This window comes from Camelus ferus, chromosome 13 (assembly GCF_009834535.1).
Source record: "Camelus ferus isolate YT-003-E chromosome 13, BCGSAC_Cfer_1.0, whole genome shotgun sequence".
Lineage (NCBI taxonomy): Eukaryota > Metazoa > Chordata > Mammalia > Artiodactyla > Camelidae > Camelus > Camelus ferus.
The window spans coordinates 10,430,989-10,447,294 of record NC_045708.1 but is presented as its reverse complement, the minus strand read 5'-3'; the positions used below and the strand labels follow the sequence as shown (position 1 = coordinate 10,447,294).

The window sequence follows — 16,306 nt, the reverse complement described above, 5'->3', positions numbered from 1 at the left end:
CAAGATACCCAGGTGATTCTTCTGTTTGTTAAAATTTGAGAAGAACTGGGCTAGGGCAAGTCTCATCCCTTTTCCTCAATTTTTTCACCTATCGAATAGAATAGTAACAATCCCGTCTATGTCTGAGGATTGTTGTTAGGATTAAATGAATGCTTATTCATTTAAAACACTGAGAATCGTCAATGTGCAATAAAATGTTCACTCTTAAATTCTTACATCAGCCTGCCTCAGCCATCAGAATAGCACAGAGTTCTTCAGACTTTTCCATCAAGGAATTGTAGGAGATCAGGGGTTGGCAAACTATTTCTAAGAAGGACCAGATAGTAAATGATTTTGGCTTGTGGGCCATACGGTCTCTCTCGCAACTACTCCACTCTGCTGTTGCCGTGCAAACACAGCTGTGTGGGCATAGCTGTGTTCCAGTAAAACTTTATTTACAAACAGATTTGGTTTGCAGGCTCTGGGTTGTGGTAGAGCAATGATCTGAGGTCCACCGTGCAGCAGTCACCACAGCAGCAAAGTGTCTCAGAAGTCTCATTCTTTATCTGGAAAGCTTGATCGGAATTTCTCAGCTTATATCATAGCATAGCTGAGTTTATTTTAATGTACATTGTTTTTCTTCCCACATCATCTTCGTAGAAAATTGATGCTTTGGGAAGATGCTCTGTGTTTATTCTCTGCCATTACATGCCCCCTGGCCCATCACCACGTGAACCTTTGCAGGGTCTCATCACCCACCTGATGAGAGTGAGCTTCAGGGAACTGGCCCCCAGGGCCTGCTGGGAATGAAGCTCCCTCTCTTAAGGAGTGAAAAAGAGAGAGAAGATTTGCTAATAGGAATCCAGGGTGTGAGGTCGGTAGTAGTAATGACGCCTCCTATCACAAGCCTCTGCTATTTCACTGGCTCCCAAAGTAGGGGGAAGATGCCCATTTTACAGAAGAGGAAACTGAGGCTTTGAGAGGTCAGGTGACACAGCCACTGTCATCGCCTGTGAGTGGCAGAGTTCAGAGCTCCAGCCCAGTGAGTGCCCTCCCTTCTGCCCTACCATAATTTATGCTATTAATTTGTGTCCGAGATAATGTGTGGGTGTGGCTGATGGCCAGCATGGTTCTGATTCTTCCCCTCTCCCTGTAGCCATGGCTTTTGCCATGTACCTTTGCCAGGGCCTCCTGGGAGGAGGATGAGAGCTGTGTGGAGCTGAGCTGCCCCGGCCAGACCCAGTCTTGGTCAGCCCACCCTCAGCTGATCCCTAGACATGTGAGTGACTCACACCCAGGAGTATGAGCAGTAAATACCTGTCACTGGATGCCACTGAGGGCTTGTGGCTGGTTGTAAAGCAGCGTTATTAATTACCCCAGAGTAGCTGATACAGTGGGGGAAAGCTTTGTGAGTGTAATAATTCTCCTCTCAGGTTTCTGTCCACGTGGGCTTGTTGCCAGCTTCACTCAGGCTTGTCAGCACACCTACAGTTTCCTCCCCTCCCTGGCAGGACCACTAGAGGAATCAGTGTGTAGGGGGTCCTTGAGATTTGGGGATTAATGGCAGAATAACTCAGTAGGCAGTCACACAGTCTCTGGAGCCAGACTACCTGGGTTTAAGTCCTGGTGCCCTGTTGCTAGCTGTGCGATCTTGCGTGAGTTTTGTTTTGCTTTTTTTTTTTTTTTTTTTTTTTTTTTGAGCAGAGAAAGGCTTATTGCAGGGCCAAGCAAGGAGAATGGGTGGCTCATTCTTAAAAAGCCCAAATTCTCGGAGGGTTTTCAGGAAGACTTTTTATAGGCAAAATTTATGGGGAGATTGAAGGGGATAGCTCAGTGGTCAAGCACATGTTTAGCAGCACGAGGTCCTGAGTTCAATCCCCAGTACCTCCATTAAAATAAATAATTTAAAAAATTTGCAGGGAGGGCTGCTGGTTGTGTAATGGAGGGTAGTGAGCGGTGAGGCAACAGGGTGGTGTTTCAGGAATCTCAGTCATCAGCCTTCTGGTTCCAACCACTGGGTCCATGTGCTTGTGTTCAGTCTGGAGTTACCATCCTCCACCTGAGTGGGGTGGGGGCTTAGTTCCTGTAGAAGAACTCAGAGATATGTATCAACTTGGGCAAGTTTTTAAACCCCTCTGAGCCTCGGTTTCCTCATCTGTAAAGGGGGATAATCAGGTTTGTGGTTATTAAATGAGATTGTGGATGTGAGGCCCCTGGATGGTGCCTGGCACACAGATTACCAAGTGCTCAGTACACACCAGCCATGGCAACTGCATTAAACAAACAATGGCGCTCCAGTAGTCATTGGCGTACGTGGCTCTCAGCCCCCTAGGCCAGGGGAACCCCTGCCAAGGTAGAAGGTGGAGATGGAGGGTCAGTGCCTAAGTGCCCACTCTCCCTGGCTTCCAACCACTGGTTTGTGACCTCCTGGACAAAGTCCATCAATCCTTGCTGTCACCTCAGCCAGATCCCAGGGGCTCCTTCCTGACCCCTCCCTTGCTTCTCCCTGACACCCCCAACAGTGTACTTTAGATTTTGCCAGAAGGGAGGAGGGATGGTGTACTTATTTCCTATTGCTGCTTTAACAAATGATCACAAATGATCACAAATGCAGTGCTTGAAACTTAGAAATTTATTCTCTTACAGCTCTGGGGGTCAGAGGCCCACAGTCAGTGTCACTGGGCTAAAGCAGGGCTGGTTCTTCCTGGAGGCTCTAGGGGAGAACCCTCCCCTTGCCCTTTGCAGCTTCTAGAGGCCACCTACATTCCTTGGCTTGTGGCCCCTTCCTCCTCCATTGACAAATCCAGCAGCATAACATCTTCAAACCTCCCTGTGACTCTGACCCCCTGCTTCCATCCTCACCTCTCCTTCCGAGTAATCCCCCTGTCTCCCTCTTATAAGGACACTTGTGATTACACAGAGCCCACCAGGATAATCCAGGCTTATCACCCCATCCTAAGATCCTGAAATCTGCAAAATCCCTTTTGCCGCAGTAAGGGGATGCATTCACAGGTTCTGGGGATTAGGGCGTGAACATCTTTGGAGGGCTATCCTTCTGTCTACCAGGTCAGCATTGACTCTTGGACATAACAGCAGATCTTGTCACTGAATCTGAGAATTTTACACTCTTGTTGAACAAACAGAACTGTGGCTTATGTTTCATCATTTATTAACTAATAAAAAGTAGTTTTGATAATCCAATCACATTCCCAAAAGTCTATATAGATTTGGGACTGGGAGGGCTGTGTTCAATACTCCACGTGTGCAACTTCAATAATTGCTGAATTATTACTGGACCCTTCTCTCCTCTCCATCTATAGCTTGTTGGTTGGGGCCATATTCATTATGGCCTAGAATATTCCAGCAACCACACAGCTGGCCTCCCTGCCTCTACCCTGGCCTGCTCCAAAGCATGCTCCGTCTAGATGTCAGATGAATGCTTGAGTGTGAACATCTGACCACCGAGATCACTTCTCTAAGACATTTCTACAGCTCTCTATTGCCCTCAGAATAAAGTTCCAACAATTCCCTACCATGGCTACAAGTCCTTCCACGAAGACTCTTTTTTACTCTCTGGCCATATCTCTTGCCCCTCTCTGTTAGGGTGACCCACCATCCCAGTTTGCCTGGGACTGTCTGGGTTTTAGCACAGGAAGTACCACTTCTTGGAAAATTACTCAGTACCAGGGCTACTGGTCACCCTATCCCTGCCCCGTGTCTTCTGCTCTAGCAACACCAGCTGCTTGGAGAGTCTTCCAAGCAGTCACTGTGAGCCTGCTCATGCCCCTCCCTTGGCCGGGAATGCAAGCCCTTATGTTTATCCCCCAGGGTATCCGTTAGGAGTGTGCTGAGCTGTGAGTAACTGAAAACCTGACTATGGCAGTTAAAACAAATGCAGGTTTATTTTTTCCACAACACTAGACGTTCAGAGAACAGTTGCTGGCATCAGATCTAGTACTTGATGATGTCCAAGCTAATATCGCTGTAATTCTCTTGGCCACGAGATGGCTGCCTTCACTCCAGGCATCACATCCATATCCATATTCAGCATAGAACAGTAGAGCATGGTGGTCAAGAGCATGGGCTCTGGAGCCAGATTACCGGAGTCTGGATCCCAGCTCCGTCACCTCCCAGTTAAATAACCTTGGGAAGTCACTAACCCTCTCTAGCCTTAGTTTTCTCATCTGTGAGATGAGGTTGATGTTAATAACAACCTACCTCTTAGGATTGTTTTGGGGATTAAGTGAGGTAATACTCATGAAACCTGTAGAACTGCGCATGGTACAGAGTAAGTGTTCAAAAAGTGTCAGCTATTCCTCCATTATTATAACTACAAGGACCCTGGGGACAGGAAGTATTTGGCACTTGTCATCTCCAATATAGAGACAGCTATAAAAGGAGGTGGCTGGGGATGAAAGGTCAAGCAACCAGCAGAATCTTCTTTACTTGGGTGCCCTCTATTCAAATTTAAAGACTCAGCTTGGGTATCACCACCTCTAGGAAGCCAACCTGGACTCCTCCCACTGGCTGACACTGGTTTAGGTGTCCCATTCCTATGCTCCTGGACCGTAGTCCTACCTTCACTCTTATGCTAGGGAACTCAATGATCTGTGTATGGGTCTGTCTCGTGCAGAGCAGGGGTCTTGTCTGGACCCTCCCTGGATTCCCAGGGCTGAGCTGGTGCTGGAACCTTGCAGGCCCCATTGCTTGTTGAGTAAATGAAGTCTTTTTTGAGAATGAGCTTGGCGTCATGCGGTGTGGGAGGTACACCATGGTCCCACCTCCAGGAACCCAAGTGTGACAGGGAAACTGGACAGCTCACAGGCCAACCAGAGGCAGCTGGGGTTGGTGGCTTTCCTAGGGGGCGTTCAGAGGCCGGGGTGACCTCCCTCCCTCTGTAGAGCAGCACATTCTCAGGGGTGCCTGGACCGGGGTGCCTGGACCAGGGTCCCTGTGGTCAGGGGTTGGGGTTCCCACTGGGACTGCACCTCACTGGACACTGGGTGACTCTTTTTTTGGCCTCACTCACCCTCCAGGTGGCCTCAGGAGTAGAGGGCCCTTCCCTGAGTGCTGGGCTCATGCATCGCGGGCCATCTGTTTGTGTGACCTGGCACAGCTCTTCCCGTTCCAGGGTCTCAGTTTCCCTGCCTGTTTAGCACAGTGCAAGCTTTCCCGCCTCTGACCCGCTGTCACGATGTGCAGAAACCAATGCTTTCTTCAAACCTGCACCCACCCCTCCCCGCCGCCGAGGGCTGGACTGGGGTCCCCTCTTCCGCTGTACCCACCGTGCACAGCACAAGGCTGGCTTGACAGGCTCATTAAACACCTCTCATCTCAGAGAGCCCAGGCGGACCCTGCCTGTTGGGTGGGCCCTGCTAGGGAGCCTCTTCCTCGGGCAGCCAGCGGCCTTGCTCCTCTAGCTGGACTCTCGGGGCTGGGGAGACTGTCTTTGGGGAGACTTCATTCTCAACCTGGAGCTGGGGATGGTGGAGCCTGAGGACCCACCAGATCCCCTGTGCAGGCAGGATCAGGAAGAAGGCGATTTGATCAGGGCCTGGTGGTTAACATCTTATGAGATGTTGAGGGACGAGTGTCTGGAATGTCCTTAACTCATAACCCCTCAGGCACCAGGTGGCTTCCTGGGAGCCCCCCTCCAGCATCCTCAGCAGCTCCCTCCAAGGCCTAACCAGCCTGGCTGAGGCTCTGTGCATCCCTGGTGTGGACCAGGGCAGCCTGGGGAGCCCGGAACCCACAGGAGGCGTGCAAAGCAAGAATGCAGGCGGCTTAAGGGGGAAGGAGCTTTATTGCGGTTGCTGGGATTTGCAGTCTTGGCTCCCAAGGATGAATCACAGCTGTATTTTCTGGAGGAGCAGAGAACAGAGTGAGGTACTCTGGGAGGCACAAGTTTCTGCCAGGAGGGTAGAAACAGAGGGCACAGCAGACAGCCCCGGGCCTTGCCAAGCTAGGCTGGTCTGGCCCCCTCATCATTTCAGACCATTGTGCATGTGGGTTCAGGACACATCCTGCTCCTGGGGTAAAGCCCCCAGCCCAGGTGACCCTCTGTCCCCTCACCCTTAAGATCTATATGGCCATCCACGTCATCCCCTCTCCTTTGCTGGGCCTTGCTCTCCTGGGGCCACGTTTCACTCTAGGGAGCACTAGTGTGGAGCCTGGGGTCGGGACATAAGTATGAAGCTAATGGATGAAGGGGTGGGGAAGTTAATGCCCATGACCTTCACTGCAATCAGCTGGGCACCTGTGTACAGTCAGCACTTAATCAACACTTCTTGAACGAGTGAGTGAGTGGATGGATGAATGAACAAGTGAGGGAAGAGTGAGAGAGGGTGAGGGGTCGGCAGGTGCGGGAAGGAGGGCTGGGAAGCACACCCACCTCGTTGATCCAGTCGATGTAGGCGGACACACGGGTGAAGACCGTGGGCTTCTTGAGGGTGTTGCAGCTCAGCCCGGAGCCGAAGCTGACGATGCCCCGCACCTCCCAGATGCTGCTGCTCTCGGCCTGGCAGTTCAGTGGGCCGCCCGAGTCCCCCTGCACCAGACCAGGTAGATGTGAGAAGGAGGCTCGGGAAGCTGCGGCCAGTCAGGGTGGGGTATGTGGATTGGCTTCTCAGCCTGGGGACCCCCTGTTTTGGCCTCAGCCTGTCTGTAGTGAGGGAGGCAGAGAAGACGTGGTTTGGGGTGACTTGGCCTCATTCTGGGATGCCCTGCAGTGTCAGACTAGCTCTTGGTTTGCTGTGTGATCTTGGAATGATGAGAACCCTCTCTGTGCCTTGGTTCCTCTAGCTGTTCAGGTCACCATGCCCAGGATTCTGAGCTGCCCAGAGAGGTGAGGGTTCTGGGGGCTGAGCTGGAGACCCAGGAAAGTGAGGAAGGAGGGAGTAGGGAGAGGGCCGTGTGTTTGAAAACATGACAGTCCCTGATTGTCCTAGATGTTTCTCAGTTCTGTGTCAGAGACCCTGAGTCCTCTGTCTCCCTGGACCAGTGGGGCTGATGGTCTGAAGGTACCTGTGCTCAGACTTCAGTGAAGTCTCTTCTATGTGTGTTAGACTCACTTAGTCCTCACAGCAGCCCTGTGCTTACCCTTGCTTCATTTTATAGACAGGAAAACTGAAGTTCAGAGAGGTCAAACAGCCTGCCCAAGGTTGCACAGCTGCTAAGTGGTGGGACCAGGACTTGGACTCAGAGACTCACGTTCAACTCACCTTCAGCTCTCACCATGGTGCTGGTGGGGGAGGGGAAGGGGGACAGTGACAGGTTTCTCCTAAGCCTTCTGGGCCCAACCAGGGCTCAGGTACCCCCCCCCCCCCCCAGGGAGAGGACTCCTATGGGGTCTGCCCGCTTCCCACTGCTCGGCCCTCCTCACGGCCCCCGTCCGCTCGGTCACCTACAGGAGGGATGGGGCGCGGCGCCTCGGCACTCACGTTGCAGGCTGAGATGACGCCGTCACCCCCGGCGCACACCATGGTGTCCCTCACCGTGCTGCCCCACCAATCTCTCTGGCTGCACGTGTCGTGGTCCACTATGGGCTGCAGGCCCTGCTGGAGCTCGTCGGCAATGGGGCCATTGGCTGGCAAGAGAGCCGGTGGTGACCGGGGGTCAGCCCAGGCAGCCCCAGCTCCAGTCCAGCCCCAGGCCTTCAGGGAACAGAGGACTGGGTGGGGCCGGGGCAGGCCCCGGGCGAGTTCTGGCTAGACTTGGTGGGACCCACATACAGGCCCTTAACGGAGAAGCGAGACCCTGAGCCAATGGTCCCAAACTGTTAGGGGTAGGGACCCCTCCAAGGGCGGGGAAGGGAGAGCAGGCTGGAGGCAGAACCAACCCGTGGAGAACCCTCAAGGAGTAACCACTGAGTCGAGCTGTCTTTCATTTGGCTTCTGGGCTTTTACCTGTCAGGCATTTCCATGCAGCGCTCTGCCCTTGGTGTCATCCACTTAAAGGTCTTTCCCACCCCTACATTTTCCAAGTATTGATCTGCATTTTCCTCTAAGTTTTCTGTAGTTTTGTTTCTTTGCATTTAACCTTTTAATTCAGCTGGAATTTATCTGGGATGCGGCACACCAGGAGACCTAATCCCCCACCCAACAATGGTTAGCTTCACTTATTTAATAGTCACTCACATGACACTTAGTGTGTGTCTGGCCCTGCTCTAAGCCCTTGACAAATTCTAATCCATTTAATCCTTATAACACCCCTTGTATACACCTGCTAGAGTGACTGCCACAGGGCATGTGCTTAATAAATACTGTAAAGTTTAAGAAGATGTGAAGACATTTAGGCCAAAGGGAAAACTGGTGGGCAAATGCGGGCAGTGTATTTATTGTGGGAGCCACTTCCTCCAGGAAGGCTCTCATGATTTGCCGGGGGCGGGTACTCACTCCAGAGGCGGCCCCAGCCTGTGACGTAGCAGGGGTAGTCCTGAGGCAGCAAGGAGCCCTCCTCCGGCAGGCATGCCACCTGGATGGTGTCACTCAGTTCCACAGACTCCGCCAGCTTGATAAGGGCAATGTCGTTGCTGGAATCCAAAGTGGACGTGGTGAATGGCCAGGAGGGCTCTGGTCCCCCAAGCCAATGCTAAGAAGCCTGGGCTGTGAGTTGGGAGTCAGACCAAGTGTGACCAGGGGTCCTCTGTAAACATCCTGGACCGCCAGCTTCTTACTGGCAGACAGAGATGCTTAGGGACAAATGATCCACCTTCTAACACTATCACCTGCCCCATAGATGTAGCTTCTACCCCGACTTGTGTCTTCACGTCATGAAAGGCTTAACAGAGGGGACAAGCACAAAAGTATTCCAAGGGGTGTGCGTGAAATTAAACTAAAGCAAATTGGAAATGATAATGATAAAGATACTTGCAGATGCAATTTTCAGTGTTCTCATGTTGCCAGAATAAAAGTGAACAGCCCTAGAGAGACTTGATTTGATTCCTAGTTCTGCCACGTATGTACTGAGCTGTGTGACTTGGGACATATTCCTTAACCTCTCTGATCCTCGGTTCCTTGTCTAGGGCTGTTGTGAGGCTTAACTAGGAGATGGCATATAAATTGTGTATTGCAGGCATGCAGTAGGCATCAATAAAGGTGAGTGCTGGCTCATCCTCTGGCTGAGAGACTTCAGGCAAAATACTGCAGGGGCCTGGGGGTCTTTATTCCCTGTGTACTTTCCAAGGACCCTTGACCAATGACGGGGGTGGGAGGGGTATCTGTCTCCACTTAGCATTTAGCCGTTTTGGGCAAAGACGTCATCTGTTGGCTGTTCGGGGTGAGGATGGGGTCCAGGGACAGTCTCCAGCTCCGTCTCAGAGACCCACCCTTCTTCTGCGCTGCCCCAGGGGCCATGAGACTGTCCACTGGGCACTCACCGAATCAGAAACGAGTTCCAGTTCTCGTGGACATAGATGGTATCCACATCCACGTACACGGAGCCTTCCTCATCTTCCACCTCCAGGTTGTTCTTCCCCAGGCCCACGCGGTAGGTCAGGGTGTTGCTGAACAGAGCAAGGGGACCGGTCAGGGTGGCCTCCTGCCTCCACTGGCCAGGGGGGTGGACAGGGAAGTGGCCGCCACGGCGGGAATGGTTTGGGGAAAGGGAGCATTCACTCTGTTGACCCTTCCCAGGGCACGGGGTAAGGACCCTGCTCTTGGAGTTAAGTCCACTTTGACTCCTAGGTGGTTGGGCTCAGGCCTCACTTCCCTCGTCTGTAAGGCGGAGATAATTTTGGAAGTCCCCTCCCAGGGCTGCTATGGGAATGAACCAGTCCACATTGCTTCTGGCCTGTGTGATCTTGCCTGCGTTGCCCTCTAACCGCCTCTTCCTCTCCCCTCTCACAATCTGTTCCTGCCACACCGGCTTCCACCTGATTTCTCAAACATACCAAGCAGGCTCCCACCTCCAGGGCTTTGCATTGGCTGTTCCCTTCACTGGGAACACCCTTCCCCCAGACCAAAGATTTCTTATCTTAGTTCCTTCAGGTCTTTGCTCAAATATCCCCTTTCCAGAGAGAGCTTCCCCCGACCACGTCATTTAAAATAGAAGCCCTCACACTTTTTATCCTCTTCTTGCCTTATTTTCCTTCATTGCCACTTAATACATTATATATTTACTCATTTAAGGGTCTGTTGCTCTGCCTTCCACTAGAATATAAGCTCCCTGGGAGCACAGATTGTGTCCTCACTGCTGTGTTCCCAGGAACATAGTAGGTGCACAAAAAGTACTTGTTGGATGAATAAATGAGCAACCGAGTTACTGGATATGAGTAGCTTATTCAGCTCAGCGCCTGGAGTGGATGCCAGGTGCTCAGTGAAAGCATCGTGAGTTCCCGCTTCAGGTGATGGTGGGCTGTCTGTGCGTTCGCCCATCCCGTTCACCTGATGCAGTGAGCAGCTGTGAGGACGTGACTGGGGCTGATCAAGGTGCCACCGCAGGTGTGCTTCCACGTGCCACTACTGAGGTACTGGAGGGAGATCTGGAGGAGGAGGTGGAAGGGCCACATGTCAGCCCCCGGGACCCTCTCCCCACCCCTCTCTCCACCCTGCCTCCCACACCTGCCGCAGCGCACTTACCTGCCAGGGCCAGCTGTGGGGAATGGCACTGTCTCCTCCCACCACTCGGGCTGATAGGTTGGGCGGGATGCGGGGGACCCCGCAGCTGGAGGCTGGGGGAGACAGGAGAGGGAAAGCACAGGTGAGCCGGGCTGGCATCGCTTTGGGGAAGAGACAGGTGGAAAGGGCGCAAGTTTGGGAGCTGGACAGACATGGGTTCAGCTTTCACTGTATGACTTTGGGGAAGACATTGAGTTCTCTGGCCTTAACTTCCTTTTCTGTGAAATGGGAAGAATAGCACTAACCTGGTAAGTTTGTCCTGAGTGCTGAATTAGATGATGCATGTATACAGCTTAGCAAAAGGCCTGGTGCAAAGGGAATGCTTAACACACTGAAGGGAAGTCAAAGGTGGCTGGCTGGTGTGTGAGGGCCCAGGTACACCTGTGTCCTTCATCCTCACCCCTTTTAGGCCATAGCACATAGAGGGGTATGAGAATTGAATCCACAGGGTTCCAGACTGTCATAGCTGGGGAGCTGGGTGGAGCGGTCAAGAGCATGTGCTGGGCAGTGAGACAGGCCCAGAGTCAGATTCTGGCTCTGCCACTAGCCAGCTGTATGGTCTCGGGCAAGATACTGAGCGTCCCTGAGCCTCAGGGTCCTCATCTGGAAAACGGAGGCATTGGCAGACCTTGCCTCTCAAGGTTGTTGTGAGGCTCATATTAGCTCCTGAATGTCAAAGGCTTAGCACAGTGCCTGGCATGTAGCAAACAAGAACGGCCATTACTATTACTGTTGTTGTTATTGTTACCTGGAGGACTCTTAATCAAGTGCTCTCATTTGCCAAAACAGCCAGTGAGCTTTAGAGAGATGAGTGGCTTGTCCAGATCTGCTGAGAGTGAGTGACATTCAAGCCAAATTCCTTGATTCCCAGTCTGGGAGAAGACCACCAACATGGGGGAGCAAAGAATCCCCAAAAGAGAGAGGCCAATGCTGGGAAAGATAGGCCCCAGGGTGACCCAAGGTGAGGCACCTACTATGTCCTGGGGCTCGCTCTGTGCTTTCCCCGCCTCATGGCTAATCCTTACCCTGGGGAGGTCAGAGCATCAGGCCCCTTTTGCAGATAAGGAAGCAGAGCTGCCATCAGGCAAGCAGCTCATCTGACGCACAGCTGGTCAGTAGTATCTGAACCCACACTGGATCCCAAAGCTCCTTTCCTAAAGTCCTGGAGAGCAGGGGTCCCCTGCCCTGTCCTTGTCCCCAGGAGGCCAGCTGCTGGCTGCAGCTAGTCCCCGACCCACAGCTTACCTTGACCCACAGCTTACCATAGGCCAGGAGCGCGGCAAGGAATGTGATGCCCAACATGCTGTGAGTGCTCAGGACTGAGTGGCTGTCAAGGTGGCCAGGGGCGCACTTATAGGCAGGAGTGGGGTGGGCCCACCTTGTCAAGGCTGAGACACCCCTTGGAAGAAACCTGTTCTGCCAAGGCCCTTTCCCTGACCTTGGGTGGTTACTGTTTAATCTAGGCAGGAGATGGGGCTGGCTTGGAGGCCTGGAATTCCCAATTATCCTGAGATAGAGCAAACCCTGAGGTTTGCAGGTTTGGGGGTCCCTGCCACTCTGCTTGGCCTGACTCATTCTTTTTAGTTGTTGTTTATTGAGCATCTAATATGTGCCAGGTGCTATGCTTAAATCTTCTTGCATTCACTTAATTTCTCCCAATGGCATGAAGTAGACACTCTTGTCCCCTCATCAAAGATGACAAAGCTGATTCCGCCAGGGCACACAGGACTGGAAGCTTCCACTTTCTCTCTCTAATAAATCTTGCTCTTGGGCCGCTGTCCCCGGGAACCCAGTCTCTGCTGTGAGAAAACCAAGCCGTGTGGAGAGGTCAGGAGCACAGTCTGGTCCACGCCAAGCTGAGCTCCCAGCCACCCAGCCGTATCTCCTGCCAGCCGTGTGAGGGGGCCTGGGGAACCTTCAGATGACGCCACCCCAGCTGCCATCCCACTGAAGCAGCACGAGAACTGCTAAGCAAGAGCCACCCAGCTGAGCCCAGGCAACCCCCAGAACTAGGAGAGAGAATACTAAGCGATTGCTTGAAATCACTAAGTTTAGTGATAGCTTTTTACACGGCAATAATAAACCCAACTGATTCTATGATAATGTCTTTTTTAAAATTTACCTTCTTGGGGGAGGGTATAGCTCAGTGGTGGAGTGCATGCCTAGCTGGCAGGCACGAGGTCCTGGGTTCCATCCCTGGTACCTCTATTAAGAAAACAAGTAAATATATAAACCTAATTACCTCCCCCACAAAAAAAGATGTTTTTTAATTTGCCTTCTTTTTAACTGAAGTATACTCAGTTTGCCATGTTGTGTCATTTCCGGTGTGCAGCATAACGCTGCAGTCATACATATATGTACATATATTCCTTTTCATATTCTTTCTCATCATAGGTTACTACAAGGTATTGCATATAGTTTCCCATGCTCTACAGAAGAAACTTGTTGTTTATTTACTTTGTATATAGTAGTTAGTATCTGCAAGTCTCGAACTCCCAATTTATCCCTTCCCACCTCCTTCCTGCCCGGCAACCATAAGTTTGTTCTCTATGTCTGTGAGCCTGTTTCTGTTTGGTAAATAAGTGACGATCTCTTAAAAGCAAAATGTCATCTTAAAATAGACTAAGTCCCTTGAGGGCAGCAGCCGTGTTTATCACTGCCAGTTCCTTGTGTTAAGCACAGTGACTGGCATATTTGTTCCATCCAAAATTCTTCTTGAACAACTACACATGCCAGGCCTGTGCTGGGTCCAGGGATACAAGACAGCACAGTCCCTGACTTTGTGCGGAGGGCACAGATATTCACCTGATAAAGACCACACACACACACACCCCCATACCCACACACACACACACACACACACTCCAGCGGAAGATGGAGCTGAGACTCCAAGGGTCAGGACAGATGGGCCACAACAGAACCAGGATTTGAAGTCAAATTGCTTCCTTCTCTGCCTTTGTAGCTCTTTATTGGCTTCCTGACTTTGTCTTTTCCCCTCATTCAACTAATATTTTCTAATCTTGAGGTACCCTCTGCCCTTCAGCACCTCCTCCCCAAGCTGTGGACAAAGGCTGAGGCCCAGGCACACCCTGGAAGGTGCTTGGTTGGCCAAATTCCTATGTGGAGCCAGGTCAGTTGTCTCCCTGCAGGACCCTCAGTCTCCTGTCTTTAAAATGGGCGGGTAGGGCCAGCTGGACTCTCAGGCTCCTTTCAGTCCTAAGATTCCATGACGTGGATGTCAAGGTCGAGTGCGGATCTGGGTTTGTGGTGTGTGCCCAGAGGTTCCACCGAGTGCCCGGCAGTTTTGGGGAGCGTCTGATGTATCCTGTTTGGCCCGAGGCCTGACTTCTCCTCCTCCTCCTCCTCCTCCTCTCCTCTCCTCTCCTCTCCTCTCCTCTCCTCTCCTCTCCTCTCCTCTCCTCAGAAGTTGTTCTCTGAGCTGAGCCTACTGGTCACCTTAGGAATTATTTCCCAATAAAGAAATCCAGAACGCTCTGCACGCTGCCAGTCACGGTGGTGATGGGGGGCGGAGGAGGACTCCAAATCACACGTTTTTACAGTTCACATCCTTTTTAAAAATAAGCATGTGTTACTTTGCACGCATAAAAATTAGTAATGTTTTGATTAAACAAACAGCAACAGAGAGACAGCGAGTGTGAGGGAGTGGGGGGGGTCCTGCCCTGCTGTGATGACCTCAGGCCCCAGACCTGGGGCGTCTGGGGGATCTCAGGGAACTTTCTGTTGCGTTCTAGAGATTGGACAGTGGCTGCTGCCCACCACGCCTCAGATGCAGAGCTATTGGTCACCAGACTCTGCAAAGGGTCACCCTGGCTGGGGACTAACATCATAAAGAGATTGGGGCTGAGCTAGGGGGGATCTTGGGGGTTGGCAGGGTTTGAGAGGCAAGAGACAAGACAACTGATTTCTGTCTCAGTCAGTGACTTGCTGGACCCCAGAACTTGGGCAACCTCTTTGGGCCTCAGTTTCTCTTGAACAACTTGGGAAAGTGATTAATTGGATACACAGGTGTACAGGGACACATACACACACACGGGCCTCTGTATCCTCCGGTGTGCACACATCAGTGTCACACACAGAAGGCATTCCGTTGTACGCAGTCAGCTGCAGAGCCATGATCCACACACTCAAATATGCACCCAAATATAGAAATAGCCACAAATGCACAGGCACACAGGTGGAGATAAAGAGTCATTGTTTTTCATTTTTGGAATATTCCCAGAGAAACTGACCTTTTTTGGAGAAGGAGGTTGCTGGCTGCTCTGGAAGGTACAGATGGCATCAGCTTTTAGGGGAAATTCCTTGTTTTGAGACATTTACCAGCTGGGGTCCTTTACGTAAGGCAGCACCAATAATTGTACTTGGAGAAAACTGAGGTCGCCTTCTTCTGCTTCGGATGCTGAAGACAGGATGTTGAGTGCTTTGTCATTGTTTCCTAGCTGTGTGACCTTGTGCTAGTGACTCAACCTCTCTGGGCTTCTACACCCTCATCTATAAAATGGAGGTTAAAAAAAACGGCACCTGCCTCCTAGGGCTATTGTGAGGAGTGCCTGGCATACAGCAAGCTCCCTGTAAGTGTTGGTTGTTACTATGATTGTTGTTGTTGTCACCTGGTTCTCATGTGAGCTGTCACTGAGTCTGGACCATCACTGGGCCCTCTTACAGTTCGGGGGCCTTTCCTTCATTCAAAAATATTGAAAATTATGTTTTAAGACTTCATGGGTATAGAGACTAATATAATCCAGTTTGGATTCTATTTGTTTTTTTCCCTGGTGATTAAAAAAAAAAAACAGAACATTTTTGTGGGCCTTCAAGGTATCGCGGGCTCCAGGCACGCTGTGCCCACCGTATGGACAGACAGCTGGGCCCTGGCTGTGGTCCCTCCTCATGTCAGGTTGTGTACAACTAAAGGGCTGACAGAGACTTTGGGGAGTGTTCTGTGATCATCGTGAACACCTTTTATGGGCCCTAGAGATGCCTTTAGCTGTGCCCTGGGGTAGCCAGGGGGAAAACCGTTCTCACTGTGAGCAGCTGGGCAGAGGTGGGAGCTGCCTCTGCGCGTGGGCACAGCTAGTGCCCACCCGCTCTGACCTGGCCCTGGTGCAGGGAGCAGCTGGTCAGAGGATGCTGCTACTCCAGGGGCTCAAACTGCCTAAAGTTACAGCGGTGACATTGGTTAGTTGACCTGATTTTCTGGTCATGGTAACCAAGACTGAAGAAGCAGCCCAAGAGGGCTGGCAAGTAGCAGCTGAGGGGGAGCCCTGGGCGAGTGGATTTCCTGTGGTTGGAGGGCAGGGGGCTTGGGGTTAGATGGACTTGAGTACTTAGAAATGTGACTCTTTAAAAAAAAAAGTGATTCTTTTGCCTGCGCAGACTGTGAGGCACTGACTTACCAGGTACACAGAAGTCATTCATTCATTCATTCATTCATTCATTTATGCATTTCTCCCACAATCGCTGAGCAGCTCGTGTGTGTGGGTGCTGTGCTGGGGCTAGAACCACAGAGATAATAAGACTCTGTTCAGCACCACTGGAGCTCCCCGCTGGGCAGGGTGATAAGTGTTCCTTGCAGTGTTCTGGGCCACGAGCTGGGAGCCCCTGCTCGAGAAGAGATTAGTTCTGGGTGGGAGCTTGATGGGGTGCAGGTGGGAGAGAGTCCCTTCTCTGCAGATTCCATGCCCGAAGTGAACTTG

General features: G+C 51.7%; 1 protein-coding gene across 1 annotated transcript; it reads right to left on the bottom strand.

The window, feature by feature from the left end:
- Window positions 1-5,763: 5,763 nt before the first annotated feature.
- Window positions 5,764-11,988, bottom strand: CTRC (chymotrypsin C). The gene is made up of 8 exons (XM_006188235.2): window positions 11,858-11,988; window positions 10,557-10,648; window positions 10,362-10,459; window positions 9,356-9,481; window positions 8,373-8,509; window positions 7,419-7,564; window positions 6,371-6,526; window positions 5,764-5,840 (listed from the first exon to the last, which is right to left on the bottom strand). The coding sequence occupies exons 1-8, from the start codon at window positions 11,895-11,897 to the stop codon at window positions 5,826-5,828; spliced, it is 810 nt and encodes a 269-aa protein (XP_006188297.1). The 5' UTR covers window positions 11,898-11,988; the 3' UTR covers window positions 5,764-5,825.
- Between the last annotated feature and the right edge of the window lie 4,318 nt (window positions 11,989-16,306).

Excerpts from the sequence above, each read along its gene's own strand:
- CTRC (XM_006188235.2), bottom strand. The coding sequence starts at position 11,897 with ATGTTGGGCATCACATTCCTTGCCGCGCTCCTGGCCTATG. Across the intron at positions 10,460-10,556 it reads CCCACAGCTGGCCCTGGCAG|ATCTCCCTCCAGTACCTCAG; the intron begins GTAAGTGCGCTG and ends CTCCTCCTCCAG. Across the intron at positions 9,482-10,361 it reads ACAGCTGCTCACTGCATCAG|CAACACCCTGACCTACCGCG; the intron begins GTGAACGGGATG and ends TGCTCTGTTCAG.